A 19,889-nucleotide genomic window follows, 5' to 3' on the forward strand; every position below is an offset into this window, starting at 1 on the left:
TAACACTTATCACTCTGTGTTTTCGGAAACAAAAATCGGCCACCGATAAAATTGAAAAATTCAAGCATTCATTTGATTCCAAGCTTGTGAAAATCATATCTGAAGAAACATTGCAGAATTCAATGAACTGAGTCGAATGCTATGCTAGTTTTTGAACATCACAAAACAGCGCAAAATCATCTTAAAAAATATTTATTTTCAATTTTAAATTATTATTTGAATAAAAACTTTACACAATTTAAGTAGGAATTACTTAGGAACGTTCTCAAATTTGATATTTAGGTCGTCATTTCAAAATCAAATATCAAGTTATTGTTTTCAAAAGCATCTTCAGGTATGTGAAATAGGAAAAAAAATTATTACTGCTCTTTATTGAAGTATAGCATGTTTCGGGTTGAAAGTCAAAAACATGATCGACAAAAGTGTTTGAATTCTTTTTTTTCAATTTTCTAGTATAGTTTTACCTGAAATATAACGGCCCTTAATATAATATCTGGCCTGGCTATAATTTTAATAAAATCTGAATGCTTGTTTTTGATTTGTAATCATATTCATAACATAATGAGATGTAAATATTAAGATCATATATAATTTTGATAGAATCCTGTTATGTTCTGTTGATCGGGATTTTTCATTAAAACAAAATATGTCAGATGAAGATTTTTATACAAATAAACAAATTAGTAGGACATGTACGAACAAACTATACATTCCGGTAATGCATGTGGGAATGCAAGGGATTCTTTGGTGTCTAGTAGTTTTCCTCCCTCACCCAAGTGGAGGGTGATTTTTTTGCTGGTATCTTTTTGGCAACACTGATTTTGACAGATCACGCGTGAATTGTGTCTTGTGTCATTGTCAAACTTGTTCAGTTTGGTCTATAATTTAATCATGAATGGGCACTGAAAAAGTTTGGGTCGGTGGCATTATTCGTGAAATACCTGCTGATATGTTGGAGGGAGTGTGTCATCTGAAGCGGAGCCACGGTCAACATTTACATGAAATCATCTTCAAACATTAAATTATATTGATCATTCTATCGATTCCAATAAAAATTTCAAAAATTTTCTCAAATTCGTTGTGTTTTTTTGTAAATCAAATCCTATATCTCTTAAAAAATCACCATTTTGATTTGCAATCACGGCGTCGACATTCAGGAATCAGGAATCAGAACAAATTGGCTCAAATGGCACGTTCCCCTTGATATTTGGAGATTTGTGCCTTGCCATCAATTTGTTTTTAGCATCATTTTCCCGATATATAAGAGGGAAGGATTGAAAGGAAATGGTAAGGGTTGAACTAGGAGGATGGGAAAAATTGACGACACAAAAACACATAAAAGCAGAAGTAAATTCTGCACCCCTAAGGGATGCTGAACAATCTGCTGAGGATCACATTTAGTGGAAGCAGAAGGAAATTCTGAACCTCTACGAGGTCCCGAACAGTCTGCTGTTAATAAAACCTCCAACCCCCGAGAGGATTTAGAGATCTTACAAAAGCGACACCATTCTGCACTCCCGGAAGAATGCAGAACGACTCGCAGTATGTACGAGCAGAAGTAAATGCGGTACCCCCCAGAGGATGCCAAACAATCTGCCAAACCCTATTTAAGGTGAATACAGAAGGGATTCATTCACTCCAGGAAGAACGATGAACCCTTCTGACTATAGCTCCTTACCACATTGGGTGAGAAACGAGAGAATATCCTTCAATTTTAGCTCCGCATACACAGACTCAACCATGTATGGAGAACCAAAAACCCGGATACGTAGCTGCGTCAATGCGGGACAGTTACATATCAGATGATATGAAGTACCATAATCGCATTCACACAAATCACACGAATAATACTCAGCACGTTGAATAGTAGCCATGTGATAATTGAGTTTGCAATGTCCAGTCAGAGCTCTGACCAGAATACTTCAATGATACTTGGAGAAATGCAGTAGACACTTTGACATTTTCAGATTTAAATCTGGTAGAAATGCTTTTGTCTGAGCGCAAGTTTGCAAGCTGCGCCAGTAGCTGGCATGTTTGGATGCAGCCCAAGAACGTATCTTGTGCTTTATCCAACTAGTTGAAAGTGGTAAAGCTGGTTCAGGACCAACGAAATCATTCGTTGCACCAGCTCTAGCCAACTCATCAGCCCATTCATTTCCAGTAATACCAGAATGGCCGGGTACCCATATGAAGTAAACAGCATTTGAAATGCTGAGGTCTTCAATTTGAGTTCGACATGCGATCACTAGATTCGACCGTGAGTCATTCGAACTGAGTGCTTTCAAGGCTGCCTGACTGTCGGAACAAAAATAAATACGTTTACCACAGATCCTCTGCTGAAGTGCCGATTGTACTCCACACAGAATTGCGTAGATTTCTGCTTGGAACACAGTACAGTATCTACCAAGTGAATGAGACTGCTCCAGCCTATTTCACGACAGTAGATACCAGCACCAGCACGACCATTCAACAGAGAACCGTCCGTAAAACAAACTATGTGTTCATCAAGTTGTCGTTCCAGACAACCAGACAATCATTCCTAACGAAGAGGATAGCTCACTTTGAATGTTTTAAAAGGAAAACTGCATGTGAGAGTTAGGTCACTAGGAGCGAGTAAATACTCATCCCACGGAACCATTTGAGACCACAAGCGAGTGTGACTGGTAGCATATTCTAATGGGTTACTGTTCCAAAGCCCTGTAACCCTAAGACGGTATGCACAAGATAATGCTTCTTGTTTTAGGAACACATATAGTGGTTTACATGAAATCATCTTCAAACATTAAATTATATTGATCATTCTATCGATTCCAATAAAAATTTCAAAAATTTTCTCAAATTCGTTGTGTTTTTTTGTAAATCAAATCCTATATCTCTTAAAAAATCACCATTTTGATTTGCAATCACGGCGTCGACATTAATCTGCATACAGGGATCAATGCAGTTTGTACCGTGTGAACAACCTGTTATTCCTAAACACGTTGTTCCAGAAAAAAAAAACATTTTGAAAGCTCAATTGGTTCTGATTCTACAGAATTGGGCTAGTGTAATTACTAAAAAATTTTGTAAGATACAATAAAGTAAATGTGGTAAACAATAAAGATTTTAATAGTCAACTAATCGAGTAATGTAAGTGAAATGTCTGGTCATTTTTTTTCTTTTCAAGCCAGTCAAGTTACAATTAGCGTAGGCAACAGTCAACCATCGGTACTTACCGTCGCGGCTCATTCCAAGCTTTAGGCACTTTTGCAGTCGACAGTACTGGCAGCGATTCCGGTTGACCCGATCTACGACGCACTGTTTATTCCGGGGGCACTGGTAGTTGACCACTGAGCTCTGGGAGCGACGAAAAAACCCTTTGCAGCCTTCGCACGTTATTACGCCGTAATGTACTCCGGATGATTTGTCGCCACATACTTTGCAGGGGATGATTTCGATTTGCGCTGTGGGTAGGAGAAAAAAAGAAAGAAACGAAAATAATTAGTAATTTGTTCCATTGTATGGGACCTCGCAGAAAAAAAAAACAAAAACGCTTTTCCATAGCGGGTGACATTTTCCAATTAGGATGTCATCGTGAATCATTTCGACCTAACCGGTCTTCAAACATTATTCACACTCACTGGCTTTATTTTTTTTATGCGTGATGGAAGTACTGTCGGTGTTCGATCCACCGGTAGCCGGTAAAGCGTGTCTCAGTTACGCGAATCAAAACAAAATTCACTAAAGTCAATGACCTTTGCAGAACCGTCGCTGACGATCGCACGCGCATCCTTCCAAGTTGCCAGAAAGAAAAATTTGGAAGCCTGTTTCGGGCGAACCGGTCATCATTAATCATCGACTGCCACCGGGAGCAGTTTGTGTTGTGTTTATGAAGAGCAACTCGAAACGATCGTCGGCCGACAGACATCCCGTGAGAGCCGCCGGCCGTCAATACTTGGAAGCGAAATCTTGAGAATACCCACCGGGAGGAGGAAAAAAAACGCGCCAAGGCACGTGATGACGATGTCGGGTTGGGTAAGCAACCGTGAGGGGGAGAAACCGAAAGAAGCGAGTAAGCGAATCAAATTCGGCGGACAGCGAAAAAAGAGAACCTCCTAAAAATAAAATACAAGACAACGTTCTGAGTTGAACCCGCGTGGCAGCCAGACGCGAAAAAATCGACGCGATCGGTTGTGCGAGTTCGTTGATCCCTGCTGGGCGATGGCCTGCTCGGCAAAGTTTTCGTAGGTCCGGGCCGTCGATGAACTTGATTGGCTGACTTGGCGAAAATGATGATCACTCGCGACAGCGATGATGACGATGATGATGACGACCGAGCCTGGCCCGTAGAGGGGTGGGCATTGGGGTGAAGTGAAGGGAAATTTAAAGTATAATGTTAGGGATTCTTACGACTGCGACCGGCCAGCTGTTGGAATTGCGATGTGTACTGTTTTTTTTTGCCCCTCTTCTTCCTCTTCCTGTGGCGATGATCATTATCGAGCTGTCTGTTGGTTGGTGATTGGTAAAATATTCTGAAAAGTTCAACGGCGCAATTTCGTTGAACGGGTCTGTATAGAGTTGGAATGTTTCTGGTGTTTCTTTGTGGGTGCAAGAAATACTGGCTACTTGTTTTATGACGAATAAAATGTATAATGGATGATCGGATTTAATTTTCATAGCAGTTATTAGCATGAAATGAAAACGTAATATTTTTTTCATAAGAATAGTCGATATTTATGACAGTCAAAGAGACGAAATACCATTGGCTGAAAATCCAATTTTGCTGCGCAGTGAAAAATGTTACTTAGAAAAAATATCTCACTATTTGTACTTGAGGGGTCCTTTATTCTCAAGAATCTGAATATTCTCGGAATCAGAATATCGTCGATTTTTTGCGATTGAATTGGAATATAAGTGTTGAGTTTTCAATGTTGCTCTTCAAGACGAATATCAAAAATTGTTTTGATCATGAAACAGCATTGAAGTCTTTTCAACTGACAATTAAGTCTTTTCATGAAAGATTTTTTTAAACTGTACAGATAATATACCGCTTTTTCATTAAAGTTATGACATGAATTGAAATTGAAAGGCGGAAATTTATTTTGGAATGTAACTCGACAGATGAAAAGAAAATCGACAAGTCAGAACATGTGTTTTCAAAATAAGAAACGAAATCAATATCAATTTAAGATTCTACTCATGTCAACAACTAAATCCTAGGCCTCGAGAGTAGGGGATCCCTTTGAGCCTATGATTTTTGTACATCCTTTTTGTTAACACACAAAACCGATGTTTTACTTTTCTCACTGAGGAATACTTTAATTATCATTGACATCAGAGCGATCTGCACCAAAGCGAAATTATAAAAATGAATCGCTTTTGTTGTTTACGGCACATGCGAGTCCTTATTCGCATTTCGCAAGATAGTATGTGAGAAGGGTAAGTGTTGTGGTTTGAAGGTAAGGCATTCTTCATGTGAGCGTTTTGGATTTGGTTTTGCAATCCTGAGAAAGTAAAAAGTGTTTTTTTTTTTACTGTTTGCCTGAAGCCAATCATCAGTGGGATGCGAATTTTATCTTGTGTAATTATCAAGGAAAAAAAATGATCATCGAGAGGCAATTACTCGGTAACGTTTTAACTGGGAATTCACACTAACGAAACAAACAGTTCATGGTTAACGATTGACGAAAAAATATGGATACCGGATTGAAATTTTATAATATTAAAGGAGAAATTGGGTGCTGTAAGATTCGAATGTCAATCCTGATATGAACATAAGCGCGGTTCCTGCATAACACTTCTGAGCAATTTCAGAAACGAATATAAAATCATCACACTTAAAAAAATATGCACTGACAAAATGTTGAATGATTTCTGAATATACGTTAAGTTCGAAAAGAAACGCTTCTTTCATAATTTTAACTTTTGATGTGGAACACATCTTTATTTTCTATATAGGGGTGCACATTAGAAACTCAAGGAAAAATACACGTAGAAATGTTGTCAAGTTTTAAACACTTACAGCTCAGTATAGTTTGTGTCAATTATTAATATTATTTCATTATTTGATAGGAAATATTTCTAAGATTCGATTTGAATATATCAAGCCACGTATTTTCAATTATAAATGATTGAAATTTTGATTAGTAGCGAGCAATGTCCTATTTTGTCTGCTAAAAATCTCCGGCATATCGGATTTCCCTGCCATAGACGACGGTTTGTGATGATGGAAGATTTTTTTTTGCCTAAAAAGGAAGAATTGGACATGCCTGACATGTGCTTTCAACAAGACGATGCCACATCCAACACGGCACGCGAAACGCTATGACCAAAATGAGAACCATCATCGGTGGGTCCGTCAATTGGTCGCTTAGTTCGTGTGATTCAACGTCTTTGGACTATTTATTGTACTCTATCGATTCCAATAGAGATTTCATCAATTTTTTTTTTTTTTTTGAAAATCAAATCCTTTACCCCTTAAAACATGACCCTTTATTTGAATCTTGTTTCTTGTTGATTAGATTCCTTTAGAAAGAACCGATGTTAAAGCTAAAACAATTCGAAAGTATTCACAACAATTCAAACTCTTGAATAGCCACTCAAACAAACGAATACGATTTTTAGGACTGAACTCGAAAAAATGCAACACCATTTTGTGTGTATAAATTTTTATTGGACAGGTAAAATTGATGAAATTTGGAACTAGTTTAGAATGTAATGTTCACATGTGCAAAATTACGTAAAAATCTGTCTAGTGGTTATTGTGATAGACTCCAAGAAAGGAATGCTTGTGGAAAATTCAGGTAGATCGTGAATCAGTTGGGTATCTACAATTACACCATGTTCTGCGTGGTAAATCGATAAAGCTAGCAGCGGAATAGAAACGAAGAAATGCAACCCTGTGAATGAAAGGAAGATGAGGGATCACTTCAAGCATAATCCGAAGCTTTTGATTCGGGACGAGGCAAATTCTGTCTGTCTGGTTCGTCCAACAAGCGATGAACGGGTTGACTTCATGTCTTCAAAGTAGAGAAGCAGTCGGGTAAGTATTTTTTCACACCTGAAAATAAAAAAAACTTTTACCCGTACCCGACCCTAACCCGGGATTAATTTTTCTTACAAACCCGAACCCGACCCGTACCCGATGAAAAAATAAAAATCCCAAATCCGAGAAAAAATCCCGGAACACGAAAAACCAACCGAAATCCGACAACTACTTAAGCCGAACCCGACTCTTTCCCGACAAACATATATTTTTCTTTACCCGAACCCGACCAATACCCGTCGAGTTCGGGTCTGGTTTCGGGTACAAATACCCGAGACCCGACCATCTTTACTTCAAGGTAACGAGGGGGTTAAGAGTTCGGCTTGGAGACGTAAAGACTATACTAGGAAAAACGGCTACACTTTATTTTGTGTATTGCTTTTTATTGGATAAGTAAAAATTGATGGAATTTTGGGAAAAAACTAGTTTAGAATGTACCGTTTAAATTTGCACAATTTCATTACAATCTGTAAAGTGATATTCGAGATGGCTTCCAAGCAAAAAGTTCTTCAACAAAAAATATTGTGCGTCGTCGTGAATAATCCAGGTCAGTCCCACAGTTGGATCGTGAAACAGGTGAGAATAGAAACTTAGACTGTGTTTCGTGTGGTAAAATCGTTCAACAAAACCAAACGACCCCGCGGCGAGCCGACAGTGAATCAAAAGCAATGAAACGCAGGGAAGATAAAGGAGATTTATTTAAGCACAATCCGAATCTTTTGATTCGGGTGGAGGCCAAAAAGGTTTATTCTTCCATCTGGTTCATTCAACTGATGATGAAGCGGACCTAACTTCATGGCTTCAAGGTAACGAAGGCCAAATTCCGCGCCAGGAAGCTGTACCGCGAGTAGTTGGTGAAGCCGATATGCATCATAATAGACGACGATACGTACATTGAAGCGGACGCCAAGCACATCTCCTATATTGAGTTTTGCTTCGGTAAGTCCCGTCTCGATGTTCCGAACAAGTTTCGAAAAAAGAATGTTGCATAATTCGGCATAACACACTTGGAGTGGCAGGCGATCTGTGGGTACGGCAAACTCAACGGCTTGTAAATAGCGATCGACAACAGCAATGGCCAAATATATAAAGGATTGATTGATTTTGAAATTTAATATCTCCAGTTCTAGTGATCGGATCAATTCTATTTTTTTACACAATCTTCCCTGTTACAAAAGAATAGATGTTACGACTCTTTTTATTCTGGTAATTAACTTATTGTAATAATAATTCAATTGCTTAAACTGTATTTTTACATTGATATCCCTAATGGAAAATATGGATAAATTTAGTGGTACACATTGCTTTTCAACTAGAAGATTCATATTTCCTCAAATCGAAGACTTTCTAAGATCCAAAGAATAATGGAGTTCTTAGTTCGTCATTGAACTAAAATCAACAAAAAGGGAATTGATATATTTTTCACGAGAAAATAATAATGCTATTGATATAATTTTGACGAGATACATTCTGAGAAATTGATATTTTGAATTTACCACAGTTTTATGTCATCAACAAGTTTCGAGATAGAGTTGATTATTTCGTGTATTTATCGAGTGAAACTCATAGTATTGTCCATTCTGGTCATGTAGAATGTTAATGCGAAATTTAATTCAAATGATAGGCTATCAAATAATCGACCTTACAAAATTACACCTTAAATTATTACTGAACTCCAAAAGATAAATATCGAATCAAAATGGATATGTGCACCTAGCATAAATTTGGGGGTAATAAAATAAGCTTTTTCCCTTTTCAAATTATCACAATCTGTACGGCTAGCAAGCCGAAATTTGTTTCTTCCAACACGTCAGTTTAGATATTACACATTTGTGCGATAGCAAAAAGTGTTTAATCAACTTCTGGTTCGAAAGTTGTGCAATACGATTCTTGCTGGAAATTTGAACTGCATAATCATGGACGACGAAACCTACGTGAAACTCGATTACAAATCCTTGCCGGGACAACAATATTATACGGTGCGAGAAGTGTTAAACCTGTCCGAGACAAAAAAAAATGGTAAGAAAGCTATGGTCTGGTAAGCAATTTGTAGCTGCGGTAAGATTTCGAAACCCTTCATCACCACTGCTTCAATGAACAGCGAAATGTACATCAAGGAATGTTTACAAAAACTACTTCTACCCATGATTCGAAGCCACAAGGATCCTGTTGTCTTCTGGCTAGATCTTGCTTCTTGCCACTACTCGAAATCAACGGTAGAATGGTATACTACCAAAAATGTCACTTTCGTCCCAAAAGACATGAATACACCAAATTGCTCACAACTTCGACCAATTGAGGAATTTTGGGCATTAACGAAAGTTCATCTTAGGAAACATGTCTCGGCAGCCGAAACCATTCAACAGCTCGAAAAAGATTGGAAAAAAGTGTCAAAACTTGTCGCCAAGAAGTCTGTACAGAATTTAATGAGCGACGTTCGCAAGACGTTAAAAACAATAACGTTAATTTTTTTTACGAACTAAATCCCAAATAATGTGAACTTTTTTAAGTACTGGTTAGATTTACGAATCTCTGCTTTAGTTCGTAAATGGAGGTTGCGGCAAATCGAATAATGAACAAGTCAGTATAATTTAGATAGGTTAATTGTACTGTGAAACTCATTCGAACAAATGAAACTTTTACTGAATTGATTACTATAGCTGTAGCTGTTCGGGAGCTAATAAAACTTTTATCGACATTCAAAAAATATACTTGGAGTGAATAATTCAAATAAAATCGCACAGATGAAAGAAAATATGGCATGCTTTGATTTACTACTGTGGGCAAAAACAATTAAGATTTCTTCCAAATCTATTTCGTCCCCCTCAAAGTAATCCCCCCTCCGGCCCCAATACACTCGTGCCAACGTTATTCCAATCCTCGAAACAGTTTTCAAAGTCAATTTCCGGAATAGTCTTCAATGCGCGCAGCGATTCACGTTTGATGTCTTCAATTGACTCAAAACGGTCTCCCCGGAGCGGTCGTTTGAGTTTGGTGAATAGCCAGAAGTCACACGGAGCTGAATCTGGCGAATACGGTGGTTGTGAAACGATTTTGGTTAAATTTTTAGTGAAAAAATCACGAAGAATCAATGCAGTATGCGACGATGCATTATAGTGGTGCAGAAATCAATAGTTGTCGGTCCAAAATGATCTTTCAAAATGGTTTTTATCGATCCTTCCGATACTTCAACGATCCCAGTAAGGTCTCTGACGTTGAATTGTCGATTCTAGAGCACCAATTGCTTGATTTTAATGACGTGTTCTTCATCAGTTGATGTTGATGGCCGTCCTCGATTTGGTTCGTCGTCAATGTGTTTTCGACCCTCTTTGAACAACGTGTACCAATAAAAAAACACTTGCTCGGACCATCAAATAATCACCCAAGGCCTTTTGCAACTTTTTGAACGTTTCGGAACCAGAAATTTAATTACTCACAGAAAGTTTAATGGAACTTCTTTGTTGAATAATTTCACTCATTGTAAAAATCGTATACGAATGACTAATGAATATGTTACTTTGACGTGACACTTGACACAGATGTCACTGACATTCAAAAGTCTTACTACTTTTTGCCCACAGTAGTAAGTTATGTGTAATTTTCATGTCTTCTAATCTCTCTACCTCTTTAAAATTAGTCATCTTAATGTGGAATTCTATTCAAATCAGTGTATCTAGTATCATGAAGATATGACCATGCTAATGATATAATGCAATTATAGAGCTTGATAGAATTCGATATATGCATCCTCATTCCCGTTTACGTCCGTATCGACCATAATGGGTACTTTCGAACGAAACGGAATAAACCATTCTTGTTCTCATTCGAATGAATTCGTCCGCGACTCGTTTGCCACAAAATATTTAAATATCAGTAAATTTCTTCAAACAAATGCTAAACCATGATGAAATCACCCCAATTCTTGTGATTAGCCATATGCGAAATACTTGAATGTATGCCAGTTTAGTGTCGAACGATACGTGTATTCGAACATCATTCGTACGAATGAAAAGTCCCGTTCTCGTTTACAGACGAATAGACGAAATGCCGTGGTTTCAATTCGTCAGTTTAATGTTGCGAATCAACCGTTTGAATACACTGAACACAGTTTAATAGATTTACAACAAATTTCTTTTCGAATGTGAAGGTGATTTGCAATCAAATGATAATTTGTTTTCTTGAATAAAACATTTAGAAAGTATAGCAGGCATAGTAACAGGCTTATTTTTTTCTGGCGAGCCTTCGAGGTTTTCACGCATCAAATTTTACTATATCTATTAATTACTTTATGCAAAATACGCCATGGGTGAACTTGGCGTGTTTTGCTTAATTTTATATTAAAAACATGATTTTACCAATGTAGTAAGTGTATAGAGTATCGATAACATGCCAAAATTGCATGAAAAATTCCACATATTTTTCGCAGATACTACTGATCGGACCGCTATTTTCAATGCTTTTTTTTACTTTGCACGAAGTTTAATTTTAAAATTCTATTTACCGACTTGAATAAAGTTGATCTTGAGCACAATATTTATTTATTATTAAGTATTCATCACTTTATAATAAATACTTGGAATCTTCCTGAAAAAAAAATTACCTGCGATGCTGATCCTTCTTTTGCACAGGAATCGCGTTCATACATATTCGAGTGGAAACAAGAATGGCTTTTTCGCATTAGTTCGAAAGTATGTCTTCGTCGAATAGTCGATACGGACGTAAACAAGCATGATGATACAAAATCAGCGAAAACACAAGTCAAATGACAAATGATATTAAATATTTGTTATTACAACTTAAGTCTGGACTAGAACTGTTGGTTTAAAGTTGGATTGGCATTGTTCTTATGCATGTACGAGAATGTTTGAAAGTGTGATTAATTCGAACGTAAACAATAATACGAATTTGGCATACCTTCGAACGTATCGCATACGGCCGTAATCAAGAATGAGGATAATATAATTTTAGTTAGGGAACTTTGATGCTGACAAGGGTATATTTGTATTGATTAATTTACCATCTAGGCTGTTTACGAATTAATTTAAAAATGTCCCCCTTGAATGCTATTAATATGTTAATTTGCTATAGTCGATAAAAAAGTTTTTTTTTTCAAGCAGCTCAACAAAACAAAGTTCCATTAGAAATGGACATAATTTAAACTTAACCATTCCTTATGACACGATAAACTATCTCGAAACATTGAAACAAAGAATCTCTTAATTGCGAGTCACGAAGAAGCATCGTTCGTCTGAGCTTCTTTGCTGTTTCGGACCGGGTAGGGTTGCTCGATAATTCGCTCCCGTTTCCGTCTTAGCCAACGCAATTTCCCACTTGTTATTCTTGCTCATGCCAAATCCGATTTGATTACGTTGTCACGTTACGACGAGGTGCTTACCGTAATGTAAGCACCGAATCAAAGCGCGAAGCAACGCGGTGAAATGCGGTTCATTCGATCGGGATGGATCCGGGACTGGGCACCAGCGTTGCAACGGATATCAAATGAAATTGTACTTTGCCGTTCTGCTGATTGGGTGATGTTCGTGCTTTTAAATTTATTGTACTATGTATGCAAATAATATGTTTATTGCAGAAAATAACACTCCACCATAAAGTCGATGAACCTACCCGGACATGGCCTTAGTGTTACGAGCTGAAAATCAGACATTTTCAGTGCAATTATCCTAACATACGAACAAATAGAACAGATGTAGATTAAAAGCTTGGACACTGATAATCGGCTTAGTTCGTAGCCCTCCCTGGGAATTCACCACTGAGCTCTTCCTTTCCAGTGGGAGTCTTCCTGTGCGGGCCTGATGTCATTCAAAGCGACTGATGGCGTGCCTGCATAATGCAGTTTGTGCATCACCCCGATACCGAAACGGTAAGGCATGAAGGGGCTGACTGAACTGAACTAGCGATGCATCAAAGTGTAGTTTCGTCGCTGCCGACTGTGCGCTAGCACGTCGTTGAATACATTGGCAGACAGTAACGTGATTGAAACTGAAACTATGTAGCTGAATCAAGGTAGTGGTAGTAGTAGTAGTACTATTAGTAGAACGACCACTACCTCATATGAAGAGTCCGCCCAGCTAGGGGCTAACTTTACTCGAAAATCTGCGTAGCTTTTATGTCTTCATTTGTCCAGCAGCTGTTTGTAGAGATTATGCGTTCGTAATGCTGATTGTTCACTGATGTGACAAATGATGCGATTAGAAGGTGAATCAGAATGAGATTCTTTATCGAAGGAATTTGTTCCACCTCGACTAGCAGTAGTAGCAGGCGTGGCAGGCAGTGAATTGCGCCCGAAAAAAAAATTCTTTGCAGTATCGTTTTGACAGCTTTGTCTCAGGTCAGGGATCAGCAAATCGGACGATCAGCATGTTTTCACTTTGATGACACCATTTCGAGCGGCTGAAATCAAGTTGAATTACCTTTCATCAGGTTCAAAATTGTAACCTAACCTGTTTTGTGCATGCACTTTTTTTGCTATCGAAATATCGAGTATCGCGACATTGTCAGCTAAAGCCGGCACCAACAATCCACTTGAGCTCTGTTCATTGCAAAGCAAAAGTGGAGTTACATGACCTAGGCAACACGATTTACTTTGACTGTGTCATCAGTCTACAGCGTTCGATTGGATGGTATCAATGTGTGATTTGAGCCCTGTCACGTTTTTGGTTGGTGGAAATGCGATTTTTATTTTCAAATTCTAACACTTTTCTGTATTGCATTGGCTTGAATTATCACATACCAATAAGCTCTGGGAAGTCACGAAACAAAGTTGCGTTAAAAAAACATTTAACGTTAGACCACCTGGGTCAATTTTTCACGAGGTAAGACACATGTCGATGTCGAATGTTTCTTCGAAACTTGATCTGGGACGATTTTTTGGAGTTAGCAAGAGTCTAGCTCAAGCCAGGCAATTGTTTTGTATACTAGGAATCGGCTTCAGAAGGAAAAGTACGTATAGTAACGTATAGTAGAAATGAAAATTGGCGAAAAAATACCGCTTAGACGAGACTCGAACCCATTATTTTTGCCTTCCTTTTTTCCGTTAGGAGCAGTAAAATTTGAACAAATTTCAAATTACAGCCGAGATCACTGTCACTTTCACATACCAGTCGCTATCGTTCGGTCAATGATGATGCTGTTACGGTGAAAATAATGAGTTGGGTAATTTTACCGAAGTCCGTTTCGTCAAATGCCATTTAACCGAAAGTCATTTCGTCGAATGGGTCATTTTACCAAAAGCTGTTTCGTCGAATGGTTCACGTAGTCGAAAGGGTTATTTCGACGAAAGCATTATTCAACTGTCGTGCAGAGAATTAATACCGTTTGACTTAGAAAATATTATAAAACGATCGAAAATGTTATGTAACATTGCACTATGGTCCGAAACGGGAAATTAGCGCAACAAAAATTTTTTCTCTTTTAAATATTAGTTTTTTGTAGTTGGTGTCTTCACAAAAATTGTTTGCAATCAAATGGCGCTCCTTTTGATGAAAAAAATTACTAGGGTGGTCCTCATTTAGATTGAAAACTAGTCGAGTTTCAAATATCAATATTCATTAGATGCCAGATCGATAAAAATGTATCCTATGCGGTTCCTGAAAGGTCATAATATAAGTAAAAATTTAAGAAAAAATTGGAAGGGTGTTATTTTTTTTAACTTATTCAAATTAGTTTTCAAAACACCTTCAAAAAACTCAAAAACATTGCATAACTTTTAAACGCCTTAACGTATCAATATACTTCTTTCAGCAAAATAATAGCATCAAATTAGTTCAACAAGTGTTCCATACATTGTCCTTTCGAAAAATAAGACACACAAAAACTACAGCCGAAAATAGATTTTTTGTACGTCGAAGCACTTTCTGAAACTTAAGAAAATCATTAGTTTGTTAAAATGAGTAGAAAGTATTTATTCGAACCAAAACTCATTGTGCGTCGTTTTTCGATTTTTACAGGCTATTCGGTACACAAGTGGATGAGAAAGAAGGGCCAGTGTCATTGCATCTTGGCACGATAGGGATAAAAATATTTGCATTTTACTAACTTGTTGGAATGGTTGTCGAGATCATGAAAATTTATGTTCATAGATTTATCATGACCAACTAGTTCAGAAAAACCATATTACACAGTATCTCTAATCCTCAGTTGCTCAAACTCAATTGAAGTAGTTATTTTGGTAATAAATGAAATAAAATTGTTCTGCAATCTATTTTGGGCTGTAGTTTTTGTGTGTCTCATCTCTCGAAAGGACAATGGAATGGAACACTTGTAGAACTAATTTGATACTAACATTTTGCCGAAGGAAGTATGTTGATACGTTAAGGCGTTTAAGAGTTATGCATTGTTTTTGAGTTTTTTGAAGGTATTTTGAAAACTATTTTAAATAAGTTGAAAAAAAAAACACTCTTCCAATTATCTCTTCAATTTTTACCTATATTATGACCTATCAGGAACCGCACAGGATACATTTTTATCGATCTGGCATCTAATGAATAAGCTTGGTTGAGCAAAATTGTGCGCAATGATTAGTTAAACAACTCTTCTGAACACAACTTTTCCGTAGAACGTTTCACAAAAAAAGTTAGAACAAAAAAAGTGATTTTTCAGGAGCCACCCTACTTTTACTCGGGAAAATTGATGTAACTCGATCAAATGAAAAGCTAGAGAGGTGCATTTATTCAGCAAAGCTGCGAAAATAAAAATTTCTTACAACTTTATTGTACAAAAAAATCATTGTTGAGTTTAATTAAGAAAGTTAGATTTCAGATTTCAATCTAAATAAGGACCATCTCAGTAACTTTTTTCATCAAAAGGAGCGCCATTTGATTGCAAACAACTTTTGTGAAGACACCAACTACAAAAAACTAATATTTAATAGTGAAAATATATTTGTCACGCTAAGTTCCCGTTTCGGACCACTGTGCATTGTATTCGAGTCCAGCGAGTTTTATTGGTCGACGCTTTGACTGCAGAGTTCATACTTTACGAAAAGAAACATCTAAGTGATCTTTGAAAATTTCTTTATTCAATGCCCAGTTGTAAAACAGGTGTATGTATAAACCAATTTTTTACTAACTATTCATGCAATCATGGGCATACTATTTTCAGACGATAAATATTAAAATACTAAAAATAATCTCAATTGCTTAGAAGGCCGCTAGAGTCCAAGGCGAAGTTGGATAGAATTGGCCGCGAGGTCGGACAGCACACGATCTTTTGCGATCAGTTAACGAAAAACATGGCATAAATTTCCCTGATAGCTTTCGTATATAATTACTGCGTCTTATTTTACAACCAGGGTAGTTGAATTTGAGTAGTTCGAGTCACGTCTCTGCCACGTAATTTTTTCGAAAATTTTCGTTTTGTTTCTCAAGTCCTATTTAAGTTTGTTTTCCTTTTGAGGGTCTAGAGACAAATTTTATGACTTTGCATATTATAGGTATAATTTTTGTCAAACAAAACTTGCTGTATCTTGCGGTCTGCATCTAAGAGTGAGATAAGGCCTTGTTTAGTAAAACTACGCTTAAAAGAAATTTCACAAATGAGTAACAAGTCATCGGACTCTACATACTTCGATTTGGATCGAATTTTTCAAAGCTGATGATTGAAAAGAGCGAATGTATTTTTGCATGCATCTTTTTCAAATTCGTTACTACTCCAATACTGTTGCGTGTGCAAAATTAGTGTATAGTTTTAGGATAGTATTGCCAAAAAAAGTTTAAACCGAAAAGTTATAGAAAACATTTTCAAGAGTTAGAAAAACAACGAATCTTATTTGTATTTCCTATTATGTTGTTATTGAAACTAGCACTTGACGTTAAGACGATTAATTCCGTTTTAAAAACGAAGCAGTTATTAGTAAGTCATTAGATTTCGCATACTTCAATTAAGATGAAACTTTTCATAGGTTTTCGGTATATTATTCCAACATATTTGGCAAGAATGAAGAGACCGATTTGACTCAAGGCTAACTTATAGAAAATATTTTTTCTATTGAATTTTTGTCAAATCATTAAATCCCAAAAATTATAAATTTCATCCAAATACGTGTCTCAGAAGAGGTGGTAGTGTGCTTTAAAAAGTATACACTGAACAAAAATTTCAATAATTTTTTCAGGATTTAAAAAATTCTCAGAAAAATAAAAATAAAAATTGTATCTGTGATTTTTTTAGTATTATTCTAGAGCTATTTGAATTTATATTTACGACTTTGACTTGATAATTTTTTTGACACACACTGTATCTATGGCGATTTGTTAGATAGAATATACTGGAGATTCTAGGTGTCCTAAGTGGTTGAAAAGAATCAAAAAGCGAGAAGAAGAAACACTCTGGTGGGTCGAAAAATTTTGAAGACGAGTCATCAAAGGGTTTTCTGTATAAGGATCCGTGCTAAACGCAAAATAGTTTACCGTATCGATGACGGTGGCACAAAAAAACATTTAAACTTTTTGGAAAGGTTGGAAATTTGATGCCATATAAGTTGAAGCCGAGTGATGTCGAATAGCTTTTCAGCATGTCCGAAATGTTGCTGGAACGGCATAAAAAAACCGGGCATGCATCGAATCGGTATTTTTTGATAACCCAAAACGCAAGGTGACGAATGGGTAATATCAGAGACATTACTGAATGACCAATAAAACTGCCATACTTCCTTCACGCTTCCGACTAATCGATTGGATTAGTTGGTAGATTATGTGAAGTGTGCATCCTTTACTACTTTGTTCGCAGAATAATACCAGCACACCTATACAGCCTTCGGCTCAACAGTGCTGAAAGCAGTTCAAATTTAACCACCATCTCCGTCTAACAGTCAATTTGAACCGCTAAGCAGACGCATACTTCACACAATTTAGGTGACCCTTTAAGGATATTTCACAAGGTGTCATATCCTATCTGTCTCGGGCGAAAACGTGTGACGACCGACTACTGTCCGCCGTATAATTTGAACATCTGGGGGTTTTTGATTTGTACAAAAAGTCCATATTTCGTTTCGAACCGATTAGCGGTTCAAATTGAACTGTTAGGCGGAGATGGCGGTTCAAGTTGAACTGCTGCTGATCATATAATATCTAAACAAATGTTTGACTTTTCGGGTTCAAATTTACATCAAATCTTTAGCGCATATAAAACTGCAAGTGGCACTCAAAGAATAGAGAATGCTTCGCAAAGTTTTTTAAGCACTCATAGAGACTGTAAAAAAGCGGGAAAATGTTGTTGTTCCCAAAGCTATCAGAAATATTGTTTTTTATTTTCTATTATTTTTGTTTGGCACTGAGTGGTGGCGCGAATGAAATGACGTATGGGTTTTCTATGGTATGGCAGCAGTTCAGCGGAGTACCGTTTTCAACATCAAGTTTTGTTTGATAGATGTTATTCTGAAAATATTTCATTGAATGATTTCAAGAAAATAATTTTAAGATTGTTTAAAAGTTTTAAAAATAAACGAAGAATTATTATTCAGTTTCAAAGGTTTCTCAAAAAAATCCTCCAAAAGAGCACCGCCTTAATTAATATTGTATGCATTTTTCTTAGCGTCAGTAGGATCGTAGCATCAGCCATGCAATGGTTTAATACGTTATAAATCGGCTGCGAAGTCTGTTGAAACAGAAGGTCAAATTCCACAAAGGCAACGTAATACCAAGGCTTTGTTTAGCATTTTCCTCGAAATTGAAGGATCAGCAGGATGAAGAATAGAATAGTTCGCAATTTAAAACAGAAGAAAAAATCGCTTTTAGTTCTTTGGAATAATTTTATAGCTTTTGAAAAAAAAAACGATTATCAAAAATCCTTCCCAGATAACCAATAAGCACATACTAATGCCGCATTATGACAGGAAATAATTGCTAATTGACAGTTCAATCGCTCTTGAGGCTGAATTAAGACCGACTTGCAAAATATGCGGCTATTCATAAATAATGCTTATTAATGACAGGTGAAAATTCTGAAAGCTGAATTCTGATTGATTTAAAACAGATGAGCTTTCAGATTGCAGACATAAGGCTATAAAAATTTTTGGTGCTCACAATGGGCTATTTTACTGCGATTATTAGTGCTTACTGGTTACCAGGGTTTCGATGTTTTGAACCTGCATTCTGGAACTGAATTCTGGACCGGGATTCTAGAACTGAGTTCAGGACCTGGGATTCAATTCTGAACTTGGAGTTTGTAACTTAGTTCTGAACCAGAAACTGAACTCTGAACCTGAATTCTGGAACTAATTTCTGATCCTGGAAATAAATTCTTTACTTAGGTTCTGGAACTAGAACCTAGAAATAAATTCAAAACTCTGAATCTGAGTTCTAGAACAAAATTCTGGACTTGAAACTGAATAATGGCATTATGCACTTGGATTCTAGAACCTAGACCTCAGAATTCTAGATTATAGACTTCAGAATTCAAATTTAATTCTGAGCGTGGAATTGAATATTGGAATTATTGACCTTGATGCTTGAACGGAGTTCAAAACCTGGGATTTAATACTGAACCTGGATTCTGGAACTAAATTCTGAGTCTGGAATTGATTTCTAAACCTGGATTCTGGAGCTGAGTTATGGAACTTAACCAACCGAAATGAGGTACTTATGGTGTACTATACAAAGCGTTCAGCTCAGTCAACTGCGCATACAAGAACGGCGGTCAACTGCGCAGGTCGCTCACAACATCAAAGCCGTCGTTCAATTGCTCCACTCTTTCATGGGCACTGAAAACTGAATCCAGAAATTAAACTCTGGTTCAGAAGAGCTTAGATCTAATATTTGTGTTCCAGAATACAGATGAACAATTCTAATCTTGAGAATTGTCCTGAAATTGAATTCCTGAATCAGAATTCGGGATTCGAACTTAAATTAAA

General features: G+C 36.9%; 1 protein-coding gene across 8 annotated transcripts in view; it reads right to left on the reverse strand.

The window, feature by feature from the left end:
- The window catches only part of LOC131428300 (probable nuclear hormone receptor HR3), a 554,301-nt gene that overhangs the window by 55,688 nt on the left and 478,724 nt on the right, over positions 1-19,889 (reverse strand). For all 8 annotated transcript variants that reach the window (XM_058592142.1, XM_058592141.1, XM_058592140.1 and 5 more), the window contains one exon: positions 3,216-3,443. In XM_058592142.1, the coding sequence (XP_058448125.1) occupies positions 3,216-3,443 (228 nt within the window). The remainder of the gene's footprint in view (positions 1-3,215; positions 3,444-19,889) is intronic.

Source organism: Malaya genurostris, chromosome 2 (assembly GCF_030247185.1).
Source record: "Malaya genurostris strain Urasoe2022 chromosome 2, Malgen_1.1, whole genome shotgun sequence".
In the NCBI taxonomy this organism is placed as follows: Eukaryota; Metazoa; Arthropoda; class Insecta; order Diptera; family Culicidae; genus Malaya; species Malaya genurostris.